This window comes from Metarhizium robertsii (assembly GCF_000187425.2).
Source record: "Metarhizium robertsii ARSEF 23 chromosome Unknown MAA_Scf_7, whole genome shotgun sequence".
NCBI classification, from domain to species: Eukaryota; Fungi; Ascomycota; class Sordariomycetes; order Hypocreales; family Clavicipitaceae; genus Metarhizium; species Metarhizium robertsii.
In genome coordinates, this window is record NW_011942215.1 from 338,580 (window position 1) to 366,436 (window position 27,857).

General features: G+C 52.3%; 10 protein-coding genes across 10 annotated transcripts; 6 read left to right on the plus strand and 4 right to left on the minus strand.

Annotated features, from left to right (window-relative positions):
• Positions 1-54: 54 nt before the first annotated feature.
• MAA_00848 (Zinc finger domain-containing protein, PARP-type) lies at positions 55-1,330 on the plus strand (the record flags this gene model as incomplete). The annotated part of the gene is made up of 6 exons (XM_007818846.1): positions 55-73; positions 137-272; positions 355-456; positions 525-597; positions 656-757; positions 809-1,330. The coding sequence occupies 6 exons, from the start codon at positions 55-57 to the stop codon at positions 1,328-1,330; spliced, it is 954 nt and encodes a 317-aa protein (XP_007817037.1).
• A 706-nt stretch (positions 1,331-2,036) lies between these two features.
• On the plus strand, positions 2,037-2,844 carry MAA_00847 (Peptidase C12, ubiquitin carboxyl-terminal hydrolase 1; the record flags this gene model as incomplete). Its single annotated transcript, XM_007818845.1, has 2 exons — positions 2,037-2,412; positions 2,474-2,844. 2 exons carry the CDS (start codon positions 2,037-2,039, stop codon positions 2,842-2,844), a joined length of 747 nt encoding a protein of 248 aa, XP_007817036.1.
• A 485-nt stretch (positions 2,845-3,329) lies between these two features.
• MAA_00846 (uncharacterized protein) lies at positions 3,330-3,650 on the plus strand (the record flags this gene model as incomplete). The annotated part of the gene is made up of 2 exons (XM_007818844.1): positions 3,330-3,416; positions 3,471-3,650. The coding sequence occupies 2 exons, from the start codon at positions 3,330-3,332 to the stop codon at positions 3,648-3,650; spliced, it is 267 nt and encodes an 88-aa protein (XP_007817035.1).
• A 1,503-nt stretch (positions 3,651-5,153) lies between these two features.
• On the minus strand, positions 5,154-12,437 carry MAA_00845 (myosin-11-like protein; the record flags this gene model as incomplete). Its single annotated transcript, XM_007818843.1, has 3 exons — positions 5,154-5,576; positions 5,639-11,920; positions 11,976-12,437. The coding sequence occupies 3 exons, from the start codon at positions 12,435-12,437 to the stop codon at positions 5,154-5,156; spliced, it is 7,167 nt and encodes a 2,388-aa protein (XP_007817034.1).
• A 761-nt stretch (positions 12,438-13,198) lies between these two features.
• On the plus strand, positions 13,199-16,547 carry MAA_00844 (Zinc finger domain-containing protein, CCCH-type; the record flags this gene model as incomplete). The annotated part of the gene is made up of 4 exons (XM_007818842.2): positions 13,199-13,778; positions 13,839-15,389; positions 15,501-16,250; positions 16,294-16,547. 4 exons carry the CDS (start codon positions 13,199-13,201, stop codon positions 16,545-16,547), a joined length of 3,135 nt encoding a protein of 1,044 aa, XP_007817033.2.
• Positions 16,548-17,373: 826 nt separating this feature from the next.
• Positions 17,374-17,790, minus strand: MAA_00843 (uncharacterized protein; the record flags this gene model as incomplete). The annotated part of the gene is made up of 1 exon (XM_007818841.1): positions 17,374-17,790. One exon carries the CDS (start codon positions 17,788-17,790, stop codon positions 17,374-17,376), a length of 417 nt encoding a protein of 138 aa, XP_007817032.1.
• Positions 17,791-18,888: 1,098 nt separating this feature from the next.
• MAA_00842 (RTA1 like protein) lies at positions 18,889-19,961 on the minus strand (the record flags this gene model as incomplete). Its single annotated transcript, XM_007818840.1, has 2 exons — positions 18,889-19,786; positions 19,840-19,961. 2 exons carry the CDS (start codon positions 19,959-19,961, stop codon positions 18,889-18,891), a joined length of 1,020 nt encoding a protein of 339 aa, XP_007817031.1.
• A 2,158-nt stretch (positions 19,962-22,119) lies between these two features.
• MAA_00841 (triglyceride lipase-cholesterol esterase) lies at positions 22,120-23,656 on the minus strand (the record flags this gene model as incomplete). The annotated part of the gene is made up of 2 exons (XM_007818839.1): positions 22,120-23,292; positions 23,345-23,656. 2 exons carry the CDS (start codon positions 23,654-23,656, stop codon positions 22,120-22,122), a joined length of 1,485 nt encoding a protein of 494 aa, XP_007817030.1.
• Positions 23,657-24,829: 1,173 nt separating this feature from the next.
• On the plus strand, positions 24,830-25,299 carry MAA_00840 (Cytochrome c oxidase assembly protein PET191; the record flags this gene model as incomplete). Its single annotated transcript, XM_007818838.2, has 2 exons — positions 24,830-24,854; positions 24,920-25,299. The coding sequence occupies 2 exons, from the start codon at positions 24,830-24,832 to the stop codon at positions 25,297-25,299; spliced, it is 405 nt and encodes a 134-aa protein (XP_007817029.2).
• Positions 25,300-26,635: 1,336 nt separating this feature from the next.
• MAA_00839 (Ser/Thr protein phosphatase family) lies at positions 26,636-27,706 on the plus strand (the record flags this gene model as incomplete). The annotated part of the gene is made up of 1 exon (XM_007818837.1): positions 26,636-27,706. The coding sequence occupies one exon, from the start codon at positions 26,636-26,638 to the stop codon at positions 27,704-27,706; it is 1,071 nt and encodes a 356-aa protein (XP_007817028.1).
• Positions 27,707-27,857: the final 151 nt, after the last annotated feature.

A 27,857-nucleotide genomic window follows, 5' to 3' on the forward strand; every position in this document is an offset into this window, starting at 1 on the left:
TGAAGCAACGCGGCGCAAAACGTGACACGTCCATTGAATCACGTTTACAACGCCATGCCTCAATATCGCATTGGTATGACTGGACCACCGCTATTCAAAGCTCTCTGCTCCATGACACACGCTTACATTGGTGCAGAAATTTCACCCAACAACCGGGCAGGTTGCAAAGACACTGTCTGCAAAGAGGAAAAGGTAAAGATTCTCAAGGGTGAGATTCGCTTCGGCAGCTGGGTAGAAATTAATGAGCATGGGAGCTGGGCTTGGAAACACTGGTAAGTGGTTCTCAAATCTCCATCGCGTAGCAAACATCCAGCCGCCTATTGCAGCATCACTGACAAAGCTTCCATACCGTAGGGGATGCGTCTCTGGAGCGCAGCTTCTCCATCTCCAAGAGGCATGTGATACTGGTGATGGCAAGTATGACTTTGATGCCATTGATGGATACGATGAGTTGGGGTTAGTATTCTTGGTCCCTAGGCTATCTCCCTGGCGAGGCACCAGAGACTGATGTTCGACCTTTGTAGCGACCCAGAAGTCCAAGAAAAGGTCCGCCGATGCGTGAAGCAAGGCTTTATTGATCCTGAAGACTTCAAAGGTGTATGTTCCTCGAACTGTCATAAACCGGATGGGGACCCTGCTGACTGGCGCGACGAAGGATCCTGAGAAGAACAAGCTAGGCGAGAAGGGCATTCACCTGACTGCCAAGCAGAGGGCAGCCAAAGAGAAGGCCGCCGCCGAGGCTGCCGAAGATGAAGAGGTAGGCCTCCGTGTTGCCATAGAGGATGGTCTCAAATCTAATAATGGATAGGCCTCCGAAGATGCTAAACCAGCGAAAAAAACGGCCAAGCGCGGTCGAAAGAAGGACGCCGACGACGACGAAAACAATGAGCCCAAGGCCAAAAAGCCCAAGTCAGCGAAGACCGCCAAATCGGCAAAAGGTGATAAAGCTACTCCCGCAAAGGCTTCCCGTGGCAGGAAAGCGGTTGTGAAGGATGAGAGTGATAACGACGAAGACGAGGAGGAGGAGGAGGAAGAAGAAGAAGAAGAAGAGCCAGTATCTACAAAGAAGTCCAAGTCTGCTTCCACCAAGACTGCACGAGGCAAGAAGGCTGCCGTCAAGGATGAGAGTGATGAGGAGGAGGAGGAAGAGGCACCAGTGTCGGCTAAGAAGTCCAAGGCAACACCGAAGGCAACCAAAACCGCTGGCGCCAAGGTGACAGGAAAGTCGAGTCGTAAATCAGGGGCGAAGGTGACGGCTGATGAGTCGGCTGATGAGAAGCCTGCGCCAAAGGCAAAGGGACGTCGAACCAGTCGCTCAAGCAAGGCTTAAGCCTTTGGTTGTTTATCAAAGCGCCTGATGTGGCTGAAAATTGCCCTTTTTTACGGTGTGAGGTAGGTAGAGCCTGTTGTTGAGTAGCGGATGGATAGTGTCGGAGTTGGTTTCAAAGTTGCTAGCGGTTGTTGTGAGTTTTGGTCAGGCGATGTGGTTCAGAGTCGTGGCTATGTAATTGTATCAAAAGTCGGCAGTCGCTATGTAATGATTGATGCTTGTGGACAGAGGATTGACCTTGACTTAGTGAGGAGATCAAGGTGTTGCTCTTGTTGGTTTGGTACGCCTCCCTGGGGCGATGTGAGTGAGTTGCTGTACGTGAAGTTTGTAGTTTATAGGCGCCGTCCTGCAGAGACGGGCCGGTAAGCGAATAGCAAAGATTCTTGTCAGTAGAGTAGTGTGCAGTAGTTTCTCAGGGTTGTACCGTTGACATTTTGCCGCAGAGAGCAGTTAGAGCCGTGGAGCTGGCAGAGCCGGCGACAGGCGACAAGCGGCGACGTCATAAATGCACATGCAGCCAAGGTTCAATGTTCCCCAGGTTCCCGAGCCCCCACTATCCGCCACGCAAGCAGGAGCTTTCTAGATCCTCGGACGGAACCTTCCATCTTCTTCACGTCAGAATCAAGCGTACTTGACGACTTCACATGCAGCAACCTTCTCATCCAATCGACAAGGCGACGACTCCCCTAAACCACACAGCGATACCATGTCCACCACAACAAACCCAGACCCGGAGCAAGGCGCTCCAGCCTTTATTCCCCTCGAAGCCAACCCCGAGCTCATGACCAAGCTCATCCACAAGCTGGGCGTCTCGCAAGCCCTCCAGCTCCACGACGTCTACTCCCTCACCGACCCAGACATGCTCGCATTCATCCCCCGTCCCGCGCTAGCTCTCCTCCTTGTGTTCCCTATAACCGCAGTCTACGAGAGCCACCGCATGGCAGAAGATAACACCGTCGACGAGTACAAGGGCGCCGGGGAGCAGGAACCCGTCATCTGGTGGAAGCAGACCATCCGCAATGCGTGCGGCATGATGGGTCTGCTGCACGCTGTCTCGAACGGTCCTGCCAGGACGCTAATCGGTAAGCGCTACATGTACTCTGGAAACCCCCCCAAGGCAGCTTGCTAACAGTGTGTTTTCAGAGCAGGGCACAACGCTGGACGAGCTCCTCCAGAAATCCACCCCGCTCCCTCCGCGCGAGCGCGCATCTCTCCTCGAAAAGACACCTGCCGTCGCGGCTGCCCACAAGGAAGCCGCCTCGGCGGGAGACACAGCTGCGCCTGATGCGCAGGACAACGTGGACCTGCACTACGTCTGCTTCGTCAAGGGCAGCGACGGGGCCTTGTGGGAGCTGGACGGGCGTCGAAAGGGGCCGATTCGCAGGGGAGAGCTGCAGGAGAACGAGGACATGCTGAGCGAGAGGGCATTGGGGATGGGCATTTTGAGGTTCTTGGAGCGGGAGGGCGGTGATTTGAGGTTTAGCGCTGTGGCTTTGGCAGGGTCTTTGGATTGACGGGCGGAAACGATGGACGGCATGAAGAAGACGGAGCTCAGCCAGGTCTCTTCAACTACATGAATACTAGTGCCGCGGCGGGCTGTTGGGCTGTCGATGTGCAGGAATTACCTAGCCTGGGTCTGACGTCCCCCGCAACCAGAGTAGAAAAACTGCTGCAGAAACCACGTCCACCACGTCACAGAAAACAGGAAAAACGATCCCCCACATGTTGGCTGCCAGCGCGGGCCAGCGATGATGGCCACGGCTTCCTGGTGAGGAAACTCGCCCCACGATGGTGACGCCACGAGTGTCATGGACGATGACGTCGTCGCCGGCAGCGTTGCAAGCCTGTGGTGGGATATATAAATGTGCAGAATGGCGATGACCCCGTCTCTTTGTGACAATCGGCATTGCACACTAAGCTGCGGCATAGTCAAAAGCCAAGAATTTCCTACTTCACGTCCAACACCAGAAATCAACCACATTCTCTAACATCACGCACAATGCCTCGTCCCGGAGACGGCTCAAGCCACAACGGCCCTTTCGAGGAAGCCGGTCACAATATCGCCCACGGCGTAGGATCCGCTGACGTAAGTTCTTGTCCTTTTTTTTCTTTTTCTTTATGCCTTGCGATGCCGAAAAAGTTTCCCCCCACTAACAAGTGGCGGCAGACGTCCAAGGTGCCGAGGGCGGAGAAGACGGCCGACCTGCCGGAAGGTCTGGGGGAGCAGGGCGCCGGGATAAAGGGCGCGAATGCGAGCGGCGGTCAGAGCCAGGGGCTCAAGACGGGTGGTGAGGTTGGCCAGGGCGGACGGCACGCGTAGGCCGCATCGCCGGGAGGCGGTTCGACTTTGCAAAGGGAAGTGACATCTGTATCGTACGGTAGCAAGATTGTAGCCGGCTCGAATTGAAATTCAGGCCTGAGAAACACGAATTGTAAATCGGGTACAACATCTAGAATACATACATGTGGAACTGCTCGTGCCCTGGGATAGTCATCACCACGCTTGGATCAAGACGTCAGGTGCAGGTCATGTACAGGTTAGCCGTACTCCGTATGGGTCGTCACCAATCGGCTACGGCTTACAAACCGGGTGGCACTCACGTCCCCCAGTGCTACGCCAACAGATCAAACAGGTGGTACGTGTTGTCAATATGCCAACCAGGGAAATCCATCTCTTCCACCTACCAATACTGCTGCGGGGGGTTCATAAATTCGACGCCTTTGGAGATACTATTCCACGCCACTTGGGCCATCGAACACTTCAATGTTGTGCCCACAAACGGTACACCAGGGCGCTAAATGACTCCGTGGCAAACGCATCGACCGCCCCGACAGTCACGGCAGTTGCACCTGCCAAACGCCAAAGACAAGCAGCCAGCCGTGGACCGCGGCCAACAAACTGCACTACGCCAAGTCAAGCCGCACTTACGGACTGGAGTACATCAAGAACATTATTGCAACCAGGCGACTCCCGACCTCACGCCGACTCGGACGCCACGACAACGTCCAATGAAAAACGCCGCCCCGTATAATTGCAAATAACGCTCTGATCGTCACAGCAAGCCGGGGCACTCCCGGTCAACGGTCTGGTGGTCTAGTGGTATGATTCTCGCTTAGGGATAACCCTGAAGCAAAGTTGCGAGAGGTCCCGGGTTCAATCCCCGGCCAGACCCGCCGCGGTTCTTTCCGCGTTTCACCATCATCTTTTTTTTTCTTTTTTCCGACATTGTATTTTTTTTGCAGCGTGGATTTGCGTGGCCGGGTCTTGGTTTCTGTTCTGGCTGGCGCTGGTTTTGGAACACACACGCTGGGTGTTTGTTGTTGTGGTTGGTTGGATATGTCGGTACGGAGTACGGCGTAGATGGCACTATTTTAACATCGGGCCATCTGTCTTTCAGCGGTTTGCTAGCGGAAGAGGGAGCTGTTTCTGCTGACAGTAATACTGCGTTTTTTTCCTGCCCTTATTGCTTGTTTAATATTTCAGCTACAAGTATGGCGTGCTTGCTTCATTGAGGTGCTGGTTGTTTGTTGTACGAAGCAGCCCTCTATCCAGATATTTGAGCATGCACTCTTGCAATTCAATCAACTGCATTATCCCTTTTACACCCTTCAGATTAGGAGCACTCGGCGTTAAGACAATGAAACCTTATTAACCTATGTACCTTCAATCATATGACACTGTACTGCGTAACCATAAAAACACCTTTTGACATACATGTCATTAAAACCCTATTCTTCCCATTCGCCAGTAGCGCGCTGAACCCAGAACCAATGCACAAACGCCGGTTAAAAACATGCCTCCCCCTCCCTTTCCCCTCCCTCATCAAATAAATCCTTTCGTAAGACTAGGCGCTCTGTTAATGCTACTCGATCTGTTGGGCACATCGGGTCCATCGAGACGACCGCGGAGGCTCCCAACAGCAGACGCCTTTTCTGACCGTAGTCCTTTCCACCCTTCGAGTTCCTTCTCCAAACGCAGAGCCTTCTCCTTTTCTTCTCGGAGTTCTCGCTCCGCTCGTCTAGCCGAAAGCTGCGTTGTCGACTCGGACGCTTGGAGTTCGTCAATCGTCTTTAGAAGCTTGTCCACCTTGTCGCGCATCCGGTTCACGTCCTCCGAGAGCTGCGTATTCTGCTTCTCCTTACGGTCGATTTGCGACTGAAGGTCCTTGACAGTGCGGTCAATATTTCGGTTCGACCGCTGAGACTTGGACCGCTCTGTCTCATGGTCCTCCAGTTGAGATTCGAGCTGCAGCTTGAATTAGCACGTCTTATGAGTTTGGGTGGGTGCATCTGCGTGAAGCGGCTTACCTCTTGAATTCGTTTATGCAAAAACTTAATGTCTTGGCTGGCACTAGAAAAGCCCTTTGTCTCCAAGTCAATCAGTTTCAACTGGGCTTCATTCAAACTCTTTTCGAGGACAGCCTTCTGCTTTTGCAACTCGGTGCTGGCTTCGCGCTCGGCCGCAATCTCTTTTTGCACATCAGAAACGAGGGCCTCTGCGCGCCTCATTTTCTCGACCGCCGCCGCAGCGACATCCTCCTGGTGAGCAAGGCTAGACTTCAAGTCCAGGACTTCCTTGTCCAATATCGCAGCATCACGCAGAGATGGGCTTTCACCCTTCACAAGCTCCTCTAGGCCGGCCTTGGCCTCTTCAAGCCGAGCTTCCACACTTCGCTTCTCGCGTAGCAAGAGATCGCGCTCAGAGGTAACCTCGTCCACCGAGGATCGCAACGTTCGAACTTGAGATAGGAGTGATACAACCTTGCCCTGGGCTTCGTTGTGGGCACTGACGGCTTCATCACGAGACGAAGCAACATCGGCAAGCGTGGCCTCGAGACGAGACTTCTCTTTGGACCAAGTAGAGCTGTTGAGGACTTCATCATCCCACTTTGAACGTAGTTCGTCCAGCTCTTCGCGAAGTCGCGCAATCTCAGCCTGCTTGTACAGCTTCTCCTCGCGAGCGAGATCTAGTTCCTTGGTCAGGGTGGTAAACTCGGCCTGATACTTCTTTCGTGTCTGCTCCATGCTCGACTCTTTGTCCTCAATGTCCATGGCGCGCTGGCTGCGGTAGTCCTCCAGCTCGTGCTGAAGCCTCTTCTTGGCTTGTGTGACGGACTCGAGATCGGTAGAAATGTCCTCAATACGCTCTTCGAGGCGCTGATTCTGACGCTGGAGGTCTTCAATCGTGGCATCCATCTTTTGGCGCTCTGCCATCACCTCACTGTATGTGTCTTCTGATTCCTTTGCCTGTGACTTGGCGAATTGTTCAGCTCGGCTGGCCTTGAGCACGGCGATTTCTGCCTGTTCAAGCTTGCCAAAGTACTCATCTGCCCGGCTCTTGTACACCTCAAGGCTTCCCGACACGTCAGCCAGCTTGGAAGTCTCGGCGTCAAGCCGTATCTGCAGTTCGGTGTACTCTTGCAGAAGCTGGCTGCGGCTCTGTGCTTCCTGTTCGCGAGCCATTGCCATCTCCTGCAGGTCAGACTTTGTGTCCCGCAGCTCAACCTCGAGTTTCGCTCTCTCGTGACGCATTTTGTCAAAGTGGGATTTCACGTCTGTCAGTTCAGCAACAGCGTCCTTGTGGCTGTGCAAAAGCGCACGTCGTGACTCTTCTTGACTGTTAAACACATCCAAAATTTCTTCGTGCGATCTAGCCTGTACATCGCGCAGCGACAACTCGCCTGTGCGGATGTTCTTTTCGAGAGCAGACACCTTCTTTGTCGAATCATCGAGCATTTCGTGCAACCTACTGTTGACCTTTTCCAGCTTCTGCATCCGACGCAGAGAGGGGCTCTGGTCATTGTAGGAATCGGGACCAGGAGTGCCTCGATCAATCTGGCTTTGGAGGTGGCGATTTTGCATCTGAGTAATCTGAAGCTGATTTTGAAGCTCTTCAACCTCGGCCTTTAGGTCCATGCGATTGTTGACCGCCAGTGTGTCGACTGTCTTGTCTGAGCGGGCTGTATCGTGTTGCTCGGTGATGTCCTGATTTGCCTTTCTGGGTGTCGAGGTATTTGAGAAGCGCCGGGTGTTGATCTTAGCAGCTCGTCGCTGCGTAGGAGAACCGTTGAAGGGTGCCTCGTTAAGGTGAATCTCTTCCAACTTGGGTCGACCGGGGCTCTCGTGTCGTGTCGCACGAAGATCTGCGAGTTGGCTTTCTGCGTTGGTCCTAGCAGCTGACTGAACACGGAGATTCTGCTGAAGCTCCTCGACCTTGCGTGCCAGATCAAAGTTTTTGAGGAGGGCCTTTTGATTGCTGTCATCTGACGGAGGAGGAATCCGGATTTCCGGGTCGACAGACCGCAGGGCATTGAGCATTTGTCCGCGTAGCTCTTGGAGCTCCTTGTCTCTGGCATCTATAGTAGCCTGTAGCGTACGAACAGTTGCTTGTGACTGTGTGCGCAGCTGACGTTCAGAATCGATGGTTCTGTTGGCCTCTGCAAGCTGAACCGTAAAGTTAGACGAAGCTTTCTCTGCATTTCTGCTGGACTGGACTTCCCGCGCAACCTCGTGGTTGAGATCTTCGAGATTGAGTTGAAGCTTCTCCGTCTTCTTCTCCAAAGTTGCGATTGTCACCTGGGCATCGCCAAGCTGCTTGTTCAAATTAGCGTTTTGTTCTTCTAGCCTGGACTTCTCCTTTTGCAGACTGATGATATGACCGCGAGAGGCTTCATTGGCACGGGAGGTGGACCTGGCGATCTCGAGCCCCTTTTGCTGGAGCTTATTGAGAAGCGCCCTATTGTCATTTTCAGAAGCAGCCAGTCGGCTCTTGACAGTGTTGAGCTCTCGTTCCATCCGCTCCTTTGCTTGGTCGTTTTTCAGTCCAAACTCGCCCGAAGATGCAATCAGTTTGTTAAGATCCTCGATTTCGTGGTTGAGCTTGGCGCACTCATCCTCAAACCACCGCAATCGATCATGTGCAGCATCCAAGTCCTTCCGCAGGCTGAGCTCTCTTTCTTGAGCCATCTTGGAAGCCTGACGCTCGCCAGAGATTTCAGCTTGCACACGGGCTTCTTCAGCCTGCGTTTTGGCCACCCGCAGTCGACGGATTTCATCCCGTGCCTCGTCTCGCTCTTTCTCAACTGCGGTGCGTGCTTCCATGGCTCTCCGTAAAGTGTCCTGCTGAACATAAAGTTCCTTTTCAATGACAATCTTTGCTTCATTCAAACTGTCATACTCATCCTTGAGGCTTTGGTACTTGTGTTCTCCGAGAAGCAGAACATCATCGCGCGATTGTCGTTCTCGGCTTAGGTCCATTTGAGTAGTGTAGAGTTGTTCTTTGAGATCCTTGATTTGAGCCTCTAGGAGTGACCTGTTTTTATCCGCTTGGGCATCTTCTGAGAGCCTAGCAGCAAGCAGCGTTTTGGCCTCCTCAGCCTCGCGTTCGAGTTGGGAGTGCTTAGACTTCATTGCATCCAACTCGGCTTGAACATCGTGAGACCTGCTTGAGATTCTGTTCTTTTCCTCCGTCAGTGCCTTCTTCTGGTCTTCCAGAGTACGTCGCTCAGTCTCAAACTTCCTCTTGTCGCTGCGGAGCAGAGCCAACTCGCTCTCCTTGCTTCTAACCAAATCTTCATAATCAGTTGAAGTCTTGGAGAGTTGGGAGAGCTGGTGCTTTACATCCTTGTTCTCTTGACTAAGACGGGATTCTCGCAATTTGGCGGCTTCCGCCTCTTTTTGAGCAGCACGCAACTTTACTTCCGTGTCTTGGTCCAGCTGAAGCAGTTTGCCTTCCAAATCTTGTACCTTGCGATCTTTGACACTTAATTGGCTTTGAAGGACCTTAATCTCATCGGCAAGGGCGGCCTCTTGCTCGCTGCGCTCAGACTGCTTCCGGGAGATTTCCTTGACCGCGTTCTCCAGTTCTACAGACTTTGCTGACAACTTGCTCTTTTCCTCCTCCAGCTTAGCAATTAGCCCTGCAGCTTGTTCGAGTTGATGTCGGAATTTTTCGACGTCCTCTTCTGCTCGACTCTTGGCTTCCATGAGTTCATCAAGTTGGTCCTCGAGTCTCTCTTGGTCATCAATGGCACCAGAAAGCTTCTCCTCAAGCTCGGCCTCACGGGTTTGCAGTCGTTTAAAGATCTCCTCTTTGTCCAATGCAAGTGCACGCTCGCTCTCCAGTGTCTGCTGGATTCGAACCATCTCCGTATGAGTATTGCGACGGTCATCTTCCAACTTCTGCCGCACTTTTTCGTCAAGTCGCATCTTTTCGTTGAGTTGCTTGATCATGGCATCTCGCTTTTTAACTTCGGTTGCAGTACGAGTAGCTCCCAGCAAGGGTTTCATCTTCACAATGAGTTGCCACCACGGGTTTTCAACTAGGCGCAGGTATATGTTGAAGTTTCTCTGAATAATTCTCGTGGCTTCAGTTCGGAAAAGCCTCTTGTATGCGACACGTCGTTGGATGAAGCCTCTGGCAACGGACTGAAACCTGGCCATGATCTCCGTGATCAGGGCATCGCGCTGCTCTTCCAATTCTGCTAGAACGCCTGCCCGGAAGAACACCTTTGTAAGGCCGACACGATATAGTGTTTTGTCGAGGCCAAGCTTCTCCAGCATGATTGTCGCAGCAGCTTGGCCTTCAAGGTAACCTGTAGGCATATTTGAGCAGAGCACTTCATATCGCTGGCGAAACTCCGTGAAAGGAAGTCTGTTGGGAAACCCTGTTCGAGCAATTCGGATACCTTCCAAAACACCGTTGCAGCGTAGCTGATCGAGAACGAGAAGATTATTGAACTGCTTTGGCCGTTTTTTGTGGTTGGGTAGAATACATCGCACAAAGTGAGGATGTGTTGAATGAAGTTGAGTCATTAGACTGTGAAGCTGCTCCTTGTGTCTCTGGGCAACAGTGCGGAACAGTCCCTTCTTTACTCGGCTTCGGCTGCCACCAATATCCTCATCTGCTGCAGCACAGTCGGAAAATAGGCCAGCAACGTGTTTGTCGGACGAAGAGGCAAGCAGACGTGTGATATTATCATTCAGTGGGTCTTTGTTCTTCTCCAGCCAGCCTTCGGTGGAATATTCCACTTCGGCAGCGTAATGTGTGAGGATGAAGCCGTGTCCAAGGCGAGAAGGTCGATATTTGGTGGATTTCTTATCCCAAAGTGAATGCAGCTTCTCTGTGAAAGTCTTATCCGTAGCCTTTGGCATAACACAATCCTCATCGAGACAAGAAAAGATACCGATTGGATTTGGCAGCTCAATAAGATCAATTGTTGGCTGCAAGTCTCGGCCAAAGTCAATAAACTGCCATTCAATCTGTTCGCGTGCGTATTCCTCTTGTTCAAGGACAAACATGTGATGATTGAAGAATTGCTGAAGTTTCTCATTGGTGTAGTTGATGCACAGCTGTTCGAAGCTATTCTCCTCGAAGATTTCGAAGCCAGCAATATCGAGGACACCGATAAAGTGCGAATCATCAAGTCCCATGCCTGTTCTGTCAAGCTGGCGGTTGATTCGAGAGACGAGATCGCCAAATCCTCGTTCATAAATACCCTTGGACAAGGCATCTAGACTAAGTCGTACTTGTTCCGGGGTTTGGACCTTCTCAACCCACTCTCGTCCGGCTTTGACCTTCGGGTGCAGCAGTCCTCGAATAAAAGGATCTACTGGCACACCGAGAAGTTTGCACACAGTTGTTACCACTTGTTTCGACTCTGGCGCCAATCGTGCTTGATCAGCCGCGCGGCTTTCCTTGACGACCTCGATGTTGCCCAAATGCAACACTGCTGCAACTGTACGAAGAATCGATAGTTGTTCATCGTCAGAGAAACCCATCACATCGAACGCTTCCATCAACAAGTCCCATTCTGCTTTATCGGACACGCCAACAATCGTATCGTGTCCGTTTCTTGTATACGCGAAATTCTGGGTATCCAGTCCGCTCAGAAGCAAATCACTCTTGACGCGATTGCTGGAGCCCTTCAGAAGCTGATAAAAGATGTGGTAGTTCCGCTCATGGGGGTTGATATGAACAACTCGTGATTTTTCAAGGAGATACCAATCAATAAATGCTCCGGCAATAGCTCCATTTCTGTTGAATTCAATGCGGATAAACTTTCCGAATCTCGAAGAGTTATGATTTCGAACCGTTTGCGCGTTTCCAAATGCCTCTAGAATAGGGTTTGCTCGGAGAATTTGTTGTGAGAGATTGGTGTGTTGCGATTTGCTTCGAACAGAAGTCTCGGATGGGGCCACGGCCGCAAGGTACTGGATGACTTTCTTGGTATTTTCCGTTTTGCCAGCGCCGGATTCACCTGTTACTAGGATACTCTGATTTCGACCCTCTTCCACCAAATTTCTGAAGGCTTCGTCAGCCATGGCGAAAATATGTGGCTTGGTATCTTCCCGACTTCTGCCTTTGTACATGTTGATGTACTCATTGGTATAAATAGGTAATGGGCAATAAGGATTGACCGTAACGAGGAAGAGTCCCGAGTATGTATAAATCAAATCTGATTGATACCTCATTTTAAGGTTATGGACGACTGAAGCCTCGTTCAAATGGGTCAACTCGGCCATATCGTTTGCCTTATCGAACTTGGCAGGATTAACTTTGTCGACACTTTCGGCGTCGAGTTCCCGTTGCTGTCATTCAGTTAGCTACTTCCTTCTTCGTTGACGCAAAGTTTGATAAACTGACAGTTCCATCATCTGTTTGCACCAGGATGCGGCCATTGCCCAGCTCTTCGACAACCCATCCCTTTATAAATGCATGTTGTGAATCCCTAACCCACACATAGCGTTTACCAGAGAAGTCATTCTCCCCTTCGATGCCCTTTACCGTGTCATGTTCTCGTCTCATCTCCTCCAACTTAATAAACGAAGGTGCAAACGTATTCGAAGTGGGCGTTCCATTTCTCGACTCGTTTCTATGGTGTCTGGCTGCGTTTCCTGTCGCGACCAACGACGTCCCATATGAGCTGTTGGACTGCGACCGGCCATGAGGCGATGGTGTTGACACACTCGGCGGTGGTGGTGAAGAAAACAGGGCAGATTTTGGTCTGCTTCGGTTGAGAGGGGTTGGTGATGATGGAGAGGGAGATCCGGTTCGAGTAAAGGGATTGCTACGGCGTTGTGCCGAGTTATTCAGGTTGAAAGCCATTGTCAACGAGAAACATCAACGCCGGCTTTATTGATATGCATCAATACTCCGCCCCAACCTACACAATCATATGCGCGTAAACAAACTTGGCCGCAAGAAAAAAAGAGTGAGTAGATAATACAGGTCCACCGCAGAACACGTGGATCGCAGGGCAGAAGAACAACTAAAAGCACCAGCGCGCCGTGAACAAGTAGAGACGGAATTAGAATGGCGTGAACAGGCTCGTCATTTTCCAGCTTGCTAGTGTAGAGTAGAGCTGGGAATGATATACTACAACAATTGCCGTTGCTGGGGCGAGACCCCTCCCAAGTAAACAAACTGTGGCACGTGACTTTCTTCTTTCTCGGCTAGCGTGGTGTCTTGTGGAGCCAGGCCCAACTCCAGACTAGCGCTTCTTTGCCAGCGCTTAGATCTAACCGCAAAGCTCAACCTCCAAAAATACTTGCAACCCAAAGTCGTCGCGTCCGACAACAAAGAGTGAGTTTGCGCAAACGCAGAAAGACTGTGGAAAGTGCGCTCGGAGTCTTTGATGGGGCTCTTTGTTCGCGCCTTTTGTCAAGACATATTTCGCAGCCTTTGACGCGACACGCGTCGGTACGTCACGGGTCGCAACATCGTTCCAGTGCTACTAGAACTCGGAGACGCATTCACCCAGTCGGCCTTTGCACAGACAGCTGTGATCCTCGTCAGAGTTCGTTCTTAGCCCTTAAGCGGGTCAGAAGAGTCGCACAGCACAGTGGTATGTACAGGCCTACCAGAAGATGAGCCAGCATGGGTACGGGTACGTTCCGCCTGATGGTTATAACCTCCATCAAGGATTTCCGCACACCTCTCAGCCCGCCTACACTCCTGCACTGAACACTTTGATTGCTGCCTCACAAGGTCAACCATCTATACCAGAGAACGCATCCGGCCCTAGTTACGGGCATAATTTGATCCCTGGCTTGGGGTTAGGAACGCACACTGTCGGTTCAACACAGCATGGCTCCTGGTCACATGGACATCCACCAAGCTGGCAGGTAGAATCGCTATCTCATCAGAGTTCTCAAGAAAATACGCAAGTCCTGCCGAAAAGCCAACCCGTGACGAGCATACCGGGACTAAGCGGGACACCAGCAAAGCCGTTAGAAGATGGCGGGGTCAGCGAGGATGGGGAGCTCGAGGATGTCTATGAACCGATGGAAACTAAACAAGATGCGGCTGGCACAAGTCAAACACACCAGCAAAGACAAGTCGGGTACGAACCAGTCGACGGCCGCGAACGGTCAGGTTCGTATTCGCCGTATTTGTCGCCCCATGAAATCTCACAACCCGGAGACGGCTTATTGGACTATTTTACAGGTACTTATTGTAATCACGCAATGCAAGCTGTGTCGTATCGTCTCTTAACTAATGCGGCAGGCGATAAACTTATCGCGAGCGAGGTGGCATCGTCAGCGCCTATCGATGTACGGGATGTTCTGCCTCCCACGCCCAGTCAAACCAAGTCCATGAATCATTCGGATTTGGAAGCGTCTAAGAAGCAGGCAAAGGATGCTATTCTTCGATTATGGCCACTAAATATAAGATTCAACAACTATGTTTCGGAAGGTGTTGACGAAGCACTTCTCAAATCGCTCTTCAAGGACTTAGGGCTCAACTTCACCGAGGCCACCAGGATGACGTCAGAGCCAGAAGAGAAGGAGTCTGCAACTTCAGATGGGACGAGTATTTCAAAAGCGCTGGCTGTCGAAACTACGAAGCCCGTGCTTGCAAAACCCAAGCCTGCTGTCGTTGACGCCTCTGAGTCACGGAAAGATCGAATCGCCCGTCTACTCGCTGCAAAGGGCTCAAAACAAGGCACTGCACCTGCGTCATTACCGGCAGACGACGCAGTTGCTCCAAAAAGCGCCAAGGCGGTGGCTACAGACGTCAAGCCAACCCTGACACAGTCAGAAAAGTCTAAGTTGCTACAGCAGAAAATGGAGGCTCTCAAAAAGGCGCGAGAAGCCCTCAAGCAACTAAAGCCCACTCCGGTAGACGATAAGAATGGTTTCAGTAAGGGCGATTCGACACTTGAAGCATTCTTCAAAACTACGAGCCACGACGGATCTAACGCTCCGCGGAACGATGCTTCAGCGACTGTTATTCCAGGGCTGTCATGGTCACCGAGTAAGCAAGCCACCTCGCCACCTCAGACTATGCAGCAACCCACTACGACTCTCCAGGCCGTCGATCCGAGCCAGCTTCGACCAGCCCCAGCATTTGATCAGAACACGGAATCTCGACCATTTTTGATCAACGTCAGTGAAGCGGAAGAGGAAGAGGACGGGGATGAGGAAATGGAACTTGATTCTCCAAGTCGGCCAGAGACTCCTTCGGATATGCCTAACCCCCCACATCAACAGGATGCTATGCTGCGAGACGTACAAGCCATACCTGACTTCTCCATACCGCGACAATTGAGAAGCCCTGCATCGGCCTCAACGCCACTGAGGAGCGCCAGCAGGAATAATGGCAGCGACTTGGAAAGTATGAATAAGCAAATAGAAGAGATGAAGAGAAAGATTGCCGAGGCCGAGGCTCGTAAGAAGGCCAAGAATTCACGGCAAGGCTCTCCGGTACTCTCTCAGCTGAATGACAGTTCTTTTGAGGATGGGTGCGACACGGCCGGTCGACCGGTAGCACCTCCACGGTTCTACGGCGAGCTGGGTCATGAGGCGAGGACAGCTCTGGGGACAAGTTTAGAACAGCGCTCGCGCTCTCGTGCCGCCAGCGAACGCTTGCCGTTGATTGAAGCTCGACGCAGAAAACAACGACTGAAGCTAAAAGCTCTTCAGTCCGAAATCGCGAGGATCGAACAAGAGTTAGAAGAGGATATGCTTGAAGAAGAAAGGCTAAAGGGTGAAATTTTAAGCTCAGACTCGGACAACGAGATGGACACCTCTGCTCCTGTTGATCTATCTGACTCCGGTATGTTGATATGCCCAAAATGCATCATGGAAAATAGGACTAACCATAATGACAAAGAACAAGAAAAAACACTTGAATCTTTGCAGGAGTCGACCTGCTCAAATCCAATAGATGAAAGCGAACAACCAGCGGCCAGATCAAGCGAGCAAAATCAAGCTCCGGAACAACCTGATGATGTACCAGATGTTGATGACGAAGCTTCTTTCCCATCCCGTGACTTGCCTGCCGCGGGTGAATCCAGCGCTGGCGTGGCTGCACCAAACTTGAGCAATGAGGACATTATGAGCACAACAATTCTGCCTGAATCAAACAAAATGAATACCGAGACGTTCCCGAACGTTCCTCAATCCTCCTCCTTGCATTCTGACAGCGCCGAGGATGTCAATATGGAAGATGCGGGCTACTCAGCGGACGAAGACGTCGAAGAGAATTCTGAGGGAGATTATGAGCCTCCAGAGGCAAATTCATCTGCAGTGGCGAGCAACAATGACTTCTTGGAGCAAGACAGTGCTATGCTATCCCAGACTGAGGAAGTTGTGGAAGCTAGCCCGGTGACATTAGGTGCCACCGCTGCGTTCCCGGGCGACCCTGCCTTGCCAGAGCCAGGGTCGGCAAATGAAGACGGCAAGCTTATCGCTCCAAAGACGAGCTTCGTTCCGTACGAAACACCTCTGCAGTACTTCCGTGCTTATCGATTCCACCCCTCGTTTAATCAGGATGTGGCCGGTGGATTGCGGTCGATAACGTACAGTAACAAAATTGATATCAAGAAGGAACTTTGCCCTGATGAGTTGGCTGGACAGCAATGTCCCAGGGGAAGCCAATGCGAGTTTCAACACTTTGAGACGATGCAAGCTCCCGGTGAGTGGAATTCCCCGGACAGGTGCTAAAACGTGCAAAACAGAAGCATGGCTCGAGTTGGGCACTGACAGCCCAAACTGGACAGATGACCAGATCCTGCTTCAGCTAGGAGCAGCGGACCATTACGACGAGGAGCAGAAGCAGAAGTACATTGCTGGTCTAAAACAGCTCCTTACCGACTTCCGAGCGCGTAAAGTCAAAGACTTCAACACGATTAGCCAAGGTATCGTCGAATTCCGGGCCAGATTTATTGGAGATGGGACCAAGATTCTACCATTGGGTAGCATCAGCCTGTAGCCAAGCCGGATCGAACCATTGATACGATGGCGCATGCCATACGTATTTGTATAACCTCCCCCTGTTACATCCTGTAAGCATACCCGGGCATTTGCCCATGTTCGCACCCCAACCATCATCCTTCCAGCGGGCATTTGGTCGGCGCAAACGAGCGCATTAACATTTACTGTGGCCTATGATGATGAAGCCACCATGATGCTTTATTTGACGAAAACCTTGCATGATGCATACTACTTGGCGTTGTGCTGGGACGTAATAGTTTCGCGATACCCTCTCATACCTTTGCTATTGTCTGCATTCACACAAAGATATGGTCGAACCAGCGTATTTTCCCAGTAAGCTTAAACGGGTCTCATGTTGGCGAAATCTGTTTGGGCGAAGCACTTGGGGGAGATGGTTTGACTGCGCGCCTGTTGGGCGGCTGGTATTTGCTATATTTGGGCCCCGATTCCCGCATACGTAGATTTGTGCGGCTTTCGGGGAGAGTCGGCAGTAAACAAGAATATACTTTAATTTCCAAGTGTTGCACCATGTCACTGTCCTTGAGACTACTTGGCCCTTGCATCGTGATGAATCGAATGCACTCCATAGAGGTATGGCTGGCCCGTCTGCGGCAACATTAGCCATGACGTTCTTGGTCCGTTTACATACAGGTAAAACAATGACCTATATATTCACGTATCAACTGATAAACCAGCAGATTCCCAAAATACGATTCGTATATTCCCAAATGTCCAGCGATATCCGATACAAAAAGGGCGCCAGTCGGGCGATGAGTCGCGTGAAAGGCCATGTCCCCGAATCAAATCAAGATGAATGCGCAGCCCTAGACCGCCAGCGCAGCCACGAGAACAGCAGCGCCCAGAACCAGCCGGGGGTTTTGCGAGCCCAGGGCCGCCGCGGCGACAGGCACGCCCGTCTGAGCGCCGGTAGGCCCGGCGGCGCTCGTGTTGGCGGGAACAGACATGGAGGTCTCGAGGGTGACGCCCGTCGGGGTGCCTTGCGTAGAGGCCGGGACGGACGTCTCCTTGGTGACGCCGGTGAGGATGCTCCCGGTGGAAGTCGGGACAGAGGTTTCCCGCGTGACGCCCGTCAAGACGGTTTCGGTGGAGAGCGTGGCCCCGGTCAGGATGGCCTCTGTCGAGAGGACGGCTCCCGTCAGGATGCTCTCCGTCTCGGCCTGGGCGGCGGTGATGGCGGCAGCAGCAGCCAGGAGGGCGTGCGCGGTGCTGGCGGCGCGCATTTTGAGCAACATGAACGTGGTTGGGGTATAAGCGAGTGTGGGTTTGTTTAACAAAGAGCCTTGTGTGGAAGGCAACAAGATTTGAGAGAAGGATTCTTGGGGGACGCGGTTTGGTTCCTGTAGATGCGCGGCTTCATCGGGGCGCCGATGCCGTTTTACTTATACTTGGCGTCTGCATACAGGAGTCGGGACTAGACGAGCTCGTGCGTCTACATGTTCGCGAAATCAATATTATGCGCCCGTCAGCTTCGCATAATACTGGTGGGTGTTGTAATTGATGTGGCGTGGCATTGACGACGGCCAATTGCGTGTTGTTGCAACTGGATTTAGTTGGGTTTCTCGTGATGAGATATTTGATATCTCGACAGAGCCGCGGGAGCAAAGTTCCGCCACAATCGGTCTGTTGCAAGACCGAGACATCTGGCACTTGGCGCCTGTGCTAGGAGATGATGGCTTGCTCTTCTGGATCCTGTAGATATTTCTGTCAACGGTGCAACAGTTAGTCGTGTAAGTCAAGCCCCGGGTATCAGACGGCCAGCATATCGGCCACGTTTAGGGGGAGGAATATTTCTACCAGACATCACCAGAGTTGGCTTAACATGCAGGCTAGAATTTGAGTACTGCGCCTGTGACGCTGCGAGACAGTCTAGATATTGCAAGACAGGTCGGCTATCCGAGTTTTGCAAGCCCATTGTGCGCCACCACAGGTTGAAGAGGCGTTGCATGGCGGGCTACTTGCCGATAAACACGAGGGCTTACATGCGGCTCGTGTTCTGTAAATAAAGTGCAAAACTGGCTACTGTGGCTTTCAGCTCTCCTGGTAGGCTCCTGAGGGCCCCAAGACTCAAAGCCACCACGTAACCCTCGGGATCTATGTAGATATGGGCGTTGAATACTCGGTACTAGCGTGAACTTTGACGCAGAAAGTTCCGTCTCGACATTATTGTTGGTTACGTGTCTATACGTGCGAGTCTCTATGTGCGACTTGCATCTAGTCTATCAAAACGCCATGCTTGCCATTCGAAAGAAACAAACAAACAAAGTAAACCCCGCCTCCACAAGGCATCCATCGTAGCTGACAACATCGGACGCTCCCATCTACGCAGAGGCATACGCAGGCTTGGACTCCCCATCACTCAGACTCCTCGCGTCCTTTGCCGCAGCGCCCTTCTTCCTACGCATGCACCAGCATCCCTTCAGACCGCCGCCGACGGCAAACAGCTCCTTGGCGCAGATGCCAGGGTGGAACACGTTCAAGGCCAGCACGGCCACGACGATGAGGACGCCCTCGAAGCCGACAAACATGCCCTGGTCGGCCATGATGGGCCCCGTCCAGCCCTCGCTCAGCTCAGCGACGCGAAAGGCGCTCCGCCACAGGATCAGCACCGAGGCAAGCGACAGCGCGCCGAGGAAGAGCTTGAACCGTAGCGTGCGCCGCATCCGCACCAGCGCGGCGTCCTGGGACAGCGCCGACGCGCCCTGCGCCCGGTAGCGACGGTATGTGCGGAGGGCAAAGTCGGACGCGGCCGTGATGAAGCCCAGCATCGTCGCAACCTGGAAGGCTAGCCCGGCAATCATAATGTTGGACCCAAGACTGGCAGACTCGTGGTTGTGCGCGGCCGTCGCGGCCAAGGCGCCGCCCACGGCCTGCAGCACGAGCGAGACGACGTCGCAAGGGATGAACTGGGCGGGTTGACCCGTGTTAGCAGAGCGAAAGGACATTGAGGCCCATCGTGACATGCACTCACAATGCGCGTGTAGTACTCGGGCGGCAGCCTCGAGTTCTCCGGCCCAAAGGCGCTCACGATCCTCCTCAGGCACAGGTAGCAGCCGGCCGCCATGAAGGCCGGCCCAATCGTCAGGCAGCATATCTGGATCATGAAGCCGTTCTCGTCCCACGGATTGTGCCAGCTGAGAATCCGGCCCAGATACCCCAGCACCTCGCAGATGAGGCCGAGCATCAGCGCCACGTTGAAGGCCACGCCGCGCCGGGTGACTATCAGGATGAGCGTGTAGGCCACCAGCGACGCCCCGAATATGCCCAGGAACGCGGCATTCGGCGCGAGATCGATCCGGTACTCGTAGAAGCCAGGCACGTCATTGCACAGCGGGCTCTTGGGATTGTCCCGGCAGAAGATTTGGGCGTTTTCGAGGGCGCTGCGGCTGGACATGTTGGTGCTGCTTTTGCTCGAGGGGCCCGAGAACCACCAGACGTGTTTGTTTCCAAAGCCGTCACTAGAATTCAATTCACCTGGTCGAGTTTGGAAAATGGGAAGAATACAAAAAGAATGCTGAGCGGTACCGAGTGCCAATACATAGATCGATCTACGACCAGAACCGGGCACGGGCTCCAAAGAACGTCGGGCGAGAACAACACCACCCCCCTATAAATAGGGCCAAGCGTATAGATGAAATACACCAGGGCTGACGACATCCGATAACACACCTTTTTTTTTCATTACAAGGTTGTTGCGTCCCAAAAACGTGTCGACGCGGCTCCACTGTGACAACGAGCGAGGCTATGCCCGTCAGCGTTGAGATAGAGGCGCTCGGGGACGGAACAATCGCCAACAACAGCTCAGTCCGGCCACTGAAACTTCTCTAACCCTATCCTAATTGTGGGATTTAGTCAAGGCCGGGTTGTGACGTTCGTGTTCACCGCACCGGGTGTCTCGGATGCAGGATGGCATGTAGGGAGTGGATCGCCGCGTGCCGGGTTGAACATGTTCTGGTAACATCTGGTTTTGGCGAGCCCAGGGGAGCCGGGCAACATGTCAGGCAGCAGCCTTGAAGGCGAACACGTTGGACGGACAGGCAGCCGATGGGCTCTCCCGATGCCACCTTGACGGCTCGCAAATGCCCCGGCAAGACTGCCACGGGGAGCGTCGCGAGTTGTTGACGAGGCCACCCCCATTAAACAAGGTTGGGGGCCTGGTCCAAGCCGCAAGCCGGGAGTCATACCCATCCAATCCAGGAACACACCTGCGGCGCCGAGTTCCCACTCGGTGCTTGCGGCTGAAGAGGAGCGTAATCCTGGTTTCAAATACACGTGGGTCGACTATCGTGGGACGGGGTTGCGGTTCGGACAGGATTAGAGTCTAACAAAATCCCATGTTACAGAGTAGACAAATCGTGAGGGACCACGTAGGACGTCTGGGATAAAGGCACAAGAGCTCGTGATGCATCTTGACAAGTGTGTATTGCAAGAGAGTTAGTAAAAGAGAAAAACTTGATCATGATCAAAGAGGGAAAGAGCTAGCTAGAAGGGGCCGGTGTAGCAACAATGATATGGTGCCTCACACGTGACTGTGTGCCCTAACGCAAATTGACAGGCAGTGAGGGCTTGGATTGCTTTGCCTACATAGCAATACTTGGATACTCTAGCAGTGGTTACATACATCTACAATCTGGAGATGGCGTTTATAAAGCTTTTTTATACAAAACACAGGCTGGACCCCATGTGCCGATATGGTTATACATCATGTCCAATAACATCCCCATTTATCGATTGATGCGGCGAGTTGTTAGTGTAGACGCTTACGGTCGAGGCTGAGTCCCAAGCTTCCAAATCGATGAATTGCCGCTGCCTAGGGCCTACATTTATAGGCCGGAGACTTGAAGCACTGCTCCTCAAATTTAGTAATTACCACTAGTACCACGATTAGACACAAATGACTATTATAGAATGGTTAGGGTAAGGGTTAGGGTTGATAGATGGTGGACCAGCTACAAGCCTGCATGCTGTGCTCGGTATAAAGGAGCAACTTGTGACAAACCTGAGGCATTCTGCTACGCTCGCTTGACATGCATACGCCTGCCGACTCCTTCACCTACGACACCGCTCCGTCTCCCTTGTTATTGGGGTTAATCTCACGCATTTAAAAATCACGGCGACCACCGGCCGGGATAGTTGCCAGCTCCGGCCGGTGACCCACCTCCCCGTTCGGCCATGGTCCCAACCGAGACGCCTTCACCGAGAATGGTCTGATGTTGCCTAATACGTAGTATCAAAAGCATTGCTGCCATTAGAGTGGATCTTTTTATTGGAAAGAATGTCTAACCGTGTTTCTTTTTCTCATGTCCCACCCTCGTAATCAATGGCGTGGAGCACAGCCACAGTAATCATGTCGTCATGCACGACGTAAGCTACATCACCCGTCGTAGGCATACGCCGTTTTCAAAGCCAGTTTCAAACAATTCTATGTATGTACTTGGCATTCTTGCTATTTACATGTATAGTCGCTGACGGGTATGTAGACACCGTCAGAGTGTATTTACTTTCCTCCGCTGTCCTCCTCCTGATCCCACGTGTTCGTGATCGGATACGACTCATTTTGTCTTGTCTAGCGGTCCGATGTCTTGCCAAGGATTGGCGGCGCTCTTGGTCCCCCCTCTCCTGACACCTACCCCCTTTAGCTTGTCAGTCATGTCGCAAACACCATCAGCGCGGCCAATAATACGGTTCCTTGACGTATTCTCTGTCAGCTCTGAGGCTTCTCGGGCGACATGCTGAGGCGGTTGTCCATTCGACCCCTCGCTTCCGGCAGCCGTTGTCGATGCTTCGCTTTCACTTCCCCGATGCAAGAAAGAAAACGCCGACCCCATCAAGCTTTCATTTCTCACCGTGTAGTACCTATCGTATTCCTCTGCCCTGTGTTCCGCGTCTGTAAAGCTGTCTAAAGCGTCAAATACGTGCTGGAAAACCTGAGAATCGACATCTCTGGCCCACAAGAAGTCTAGATGCTCATAGTGTGGTATCTCGGTGGCTACGGTCTGCGGAGGGAGTTCTCGCAGCATGGTTTTGATGTCCACGAGGGAATCACTACCTCCGTAGACCAGCACAACAGGCGTGCGAATATTTCGAGTCGGATATTTGGCTACCTTGGAGTACTTTCTCGACGTGGCAACATTCATCGGCTGGTGGACGTCGTCATCGTACATCTGGAAACATTTGTTGCGAATTACCTGAAACCAATGCACCACACTCTTCGTGCTTGTGAAGGAGTAGAGATGTGGGTATGCCGCTAGTTTCTGGCTGGCCGAGATGTTCTTCGTCTTCCAGTTGAACAGGAACCCCAGCCCTCTGTCAATGAGATGGCAGAATATGGGTGGGTACAACAACGTCTCCCACATTGTGGCAGAACTCAAGATGGACCGTCTACCAAACATCAGGTAGAGAACCGAGGGCGAGGCCTTGACTAAAGCATCTACTATGCCATTGGACAGGCCGGCGGGTGCCATGGCAGGCGCCAGGGCAATAAACACGTTGACTTTGTGATTCAGCAAGGGGTGAATGGCCAGAGTGGCGAATGCCTGGGCAGTGCCTTGCGAAAAACCAATATACGAGAGGCTCGTCTGTTCCGTGGTTTCCAGGATGTAAGATATGGTATCAGGGATGTCGTGAAATGCAAACTCATCCATGGAAAAGTCCCAGAATTTTACCGTCGTCGGTGAGGCATGGATTGACTTCTTCGAATACTTGTTTCCACGGTTGTTTCCAAGCTAATTCTGTTAGACGGTAGACACCGGTGACATTTATATGTAGAAGGCTTACCCAAACATCAAATCCACGCTCGACCAGCTCGAAAGGTAGACACCTCCGCTCGTCCGTCAGGCACACCCAAACTTCCGAGTTCATGAGAAGCCCGTGGTGTAGATAGATTACTCGCTTCCTTGTGCTCCCAACTCCGCAATTGACCTTTTGTCCCTCCTCTCCCCGACGCCACTGTAATCTGTGGATTCCCAGCAAATAGCCATCTTTCGTTTGCACTATATGTTCTTCGGCCTCGTATCCCCAGATACGGCAAAGTTCGACAAAATCGGGGGCATCGCGGACAGACGTGGATATCGCTGAAAGATTTAGCATGAGTCACCGAGACGAGTCTTTTGTATATACCTACTCTTCTTCTTTCTCTCTGCTTTTTTATGTTCTTCGGTCGTAAATCTATTAAATAGACGTCGCGAAACGAGGTAGAAAAACGAAACGGCGAAGGAGGCTAAGAACAATAAGCAAGCGTCGCAACACAACTACAGGAGGGCAGGCTTTATGTACGAAGGGCCAGTGTAAGCACTCGAATGACGGCCTCAAGGCCTACAAAAACGAACGATCCAACGAGGGCAATATACTCGTAGCTAAAGCAGACACGGGTTAGCGCATTTGATGTCGGATCCCGTCGAGATGAGCAAGGCCGTTGGGGGTCACTCACGGATGCAACCTCCCCAGAAATGGGACAGGCATTATTGCGAGACAGAATTACCAAGTATGAAAGCAGCACAAAGGAATGGCACAACTACCATGTCGCGTGAAGGGTTCAGGAGATCCGACATGGCAAGGTTAGCAAAATAGATTCTGGGGAAGTGGACCGCAAATTGGCCTGGATGCGCAAAGTCAATGGTGATGTCACATGCGACGGAAACGATCTGCAAGTGGTCAGCTGGAACAAAAGAACCCCACCAAATGGCTACCCTATATGCGCCTTGATGGCCCTGAATGCTGTGCTTTGACGGGTCAGGGCGAGTTTATTGGGCCTTGATTGGGTATTTGCAGTGGGAGTAGTTGGTTACACTGCGGTTCCTTGGATTTTTTAGTCAATTGTATTTCTGGTAGATGTGTTGGGTGAGCGTACGGGGGTCTGCACGACTTCAACTTAGCATGATGGCCGGATCATCAAGAATATTGAACTCCAACATCCAAGGTCAAGGCAGCAAGTACAAAAATAAACAATAAGGTACCTTACCCTTACGCTATCCGATTACAATATCAATCAAACAACTATGGCAACAAATTGCTTATGCCGAACGACATTGGATGAATGTAAGTGGTGAGTGAGCGACATGGTAGCCAAAATCATGCACGTAGAGTACCAGACCTAACTGCGTAAATGGTAGACCGCCAAAGTCTCATTGCGGTAATAATTTTGTCAGGCCCCTGCCACCCTCTAGTCCAATCAGCTGCTTTGCGTCCCCAAATTCGAACCATCCTCTCCAAAGCTTCCATCCCAACTGCCACCCAGCAATTCTCCCATGCGATAAATTCAAAATGCCGAGTTCATGTCAAGAGCTGCGTAAGCCGCACACCCCTGCGTCTGTATCGCATGTCCCAATGGGCAAACTAACCGGCAACCTCCAGGCGACGCACTCGCGCAGTGCCTCCAAGAATCAGAATGCGTCATGATCCAACGCAACAAGGCATCCGACTGCCTCCGCGAACCGCTCGCCAGCACACTCCCCACGAAATGCCAACAGCTCAAAAAGGGCTACGGCGACTGCAAGCGCGGCATGGTCGACATGCGCAAGCGATTCCGCGGAAACATGCCCGTCACGTACAAGACCATGGAGGGCGCGGAGACCGGCAAGGGGTACCAGTTGTACGCTGGCAAGCCGGCGTTTGCGGGCGGCGTCAAGGAGACGAGTGGCAATGAGCCCATACCTCAGGACTGGAGGGACGTTGAGAATGAGAAGTATCGGGAAGAGCAGGCACAGCTTCTCCAGCAGCAGCAGAATAAATGAGAGGGGAGAGGAAGCGTGGGCATTTACATTGCATGGGGATGGCGTTTAGGGCGTTTATTCAAGTTTTTTTGTCACTTTTAGAAGGAGGTACAGATGGTACTTTGTGCAGAGACTTGGACACGCTGTGCCTGGGACAAACTGGATGGATTACAAGAATTACAAGAACATGTATATTAGGATGTACAATATGCCAATTCTCAGCCCTTTGCAATTCAAGAAGAAATGTCATATGAACAAACTACCTCGGGAGTTGCACCATTCTCTGAAACATTTTCTCTGCCAATACATCAACAACAGATGCCACGTTTTCAGTCGGCAATATACATACACATACACATACACATACACACAGCACAGATATCAATTCATTCTCATGCAAGTCATTGTGCATAACCTTCTTGAACGGATTGTGCTTTCGAGATTTTCAACAAATCATCTCGGAAAGCTTCCGTAGCTCAGTTGGTTAGAGCTTCGTACTAATAAACGTTAGTGATGCGGAGGCCGCAGGTTCAAGCCCTGCCGGGAGCAAAATCGTTCCACGATGCTTTCAGAGAGGAGTTGTTTTTTTGTAACTTTTTCCTCCGAGTCACTACCCCGTGGTAAACAGATGTTTAAAAACGTTAATTTCTAAAATCTAATTTTTGCATGTATACGTTTTAAGACTATTTCAGAATAATGCGGACTGTGCGTCGCACTGTATCTGTTGTCGCAACATCAAAAAGTAGGGTAGTATTGCCGCAGAAGATGGACGGTAAAGGGTCCTGAGTTCGACGAATCACATCAACCCGCCCGCCTCCATTCGGAATGACCGATTTGCAGATTCCCCAGAGAAAATGAGAATAAGCTAAACATCACAAGACAAGCTTTCGACCCTGAATATCGGGGTGGTATTATTGTGAAGATTAGTCAAGCTTGCCCTTTTTTTGCAACAGCACTGTCAAAGCACAGCAGCAACTGATGTACTACTACAATTGGCTTAGACTCTTTGCCTGGGTGGGGTGACCAGTACTCGGTGAGCTGCCCCGTAGGCTTTGAATGGATGGAGGTTGTGAAACGAGCTGACATCTGTCTTGGCGCCTGATTTTCACTCTTGATGCCTATTCTCCCACAAAACCTATTTCTTTCCTTTTTACAAAAGAGCAGTATAACCCTCGTTGGAAAATCCTGCCGCGTTGAACCCCCCATCTATCCTCTACCATTTATGCCAGCCAGCCTCCGCGGCCGGTGGATACAAGCGCGGCCAACTTGATGTTGTGACGCCGCGCTGGCTACCATCTCGACCGACGATTTGAAACACTTGGAACGGACTATCTATCCCCAGCACAACACCGCAGTCATGATAGTCCCCCGGCACAAATGCGGCGTTTGCTTGGCTGTGGTCATTGCCAACGTGGCGATATGCATGCTCGCGTTTCTCTACACCACGCAGCACTGGGAACTCGAAGGACTAGCCGTCTCCAACAGTAAACACCGCCGACCCAAACCCCCCAACCTTACGCTCACGGCCAGCGTGCCCAAGCACTATGTCCCCACGGTCGAAAACGGCCGCCGTCTCCTCGTCATCGGCGACATCCACGGCATGAACACGGAGCTGGGGAACCTCCTCGACCTGGCCAAGTACGACGCGGCAACCGACCACGTCATCACCCTAGGAGACATGGTCAACAAGGGCCCGGACTCGCGGGGCGTCTTGTCGCGCCTCATGTCCCTGAATGCGAGCGCCGTGCGAGGCAACCACGAAGACCGTCTCCTGCAGGCGCTGCGGGAGCACGGCGCACAGGCGGCGTCCGCCACCGCACAAGAAGACGCCGTGCTCGCCGCCCGCAAACGCGACAAGAAGATTCTCAAGGTCGCCAAGACCCTGCTCCCAGAGCAAATCACCTGGCTCTCGGGCCTGCCCGTCATTCTCAAATCCCCAGCTCTGCGCCTGTACTTTGTCCACGGCGGCCTCGTGCCCGGCGTCAAGCTGGACAAGCAGGACCCCTGGGCCGTCATGAACATGCGCACGCTGAGGTACTCCCAAGACGACGAACTTAGGCGACGTGACGGCCATTCTAGCGCGCAGGCCGAGCCCGAAGACGAAGACGAATACGACGACGACGACGACGACGAGGGCAGCGAGGTGACGCCGGCGCAAAAAGTCGTTCCCATACCCATCGACGACCACTCCGGCCAGAGATGGGACAAGGCGTGGAACAAGTACCAGCGGAAATTTGTCAAGAAGAGCCACCGCCGGACCGTCATGTACGGGCACGACGCGAAAAGGGGCTTCACCGAGGGCCGGTACACCGTTGGTCTGGACTCGGGGTGCGCCGCGGGCGGCCACTTGACGGGCCTGATTGTCAGGGCCAGGGCCCGCGGCGGAATTTCCTACGACAAGATCCAGGTCCCCTGCAAAGCTGCTTGAAGCAACACGACATAAGAGGGGTTGGGGTTGGGGTTGTATGCCCCTGCGTGGCGATGGCGAGGATGAGACGATATTGTTGGAGTTTGATACCCTACTTGATACCAATTTCATTACATTAGAGCACTGTTAGACCACGGTATAATGCAAGTCA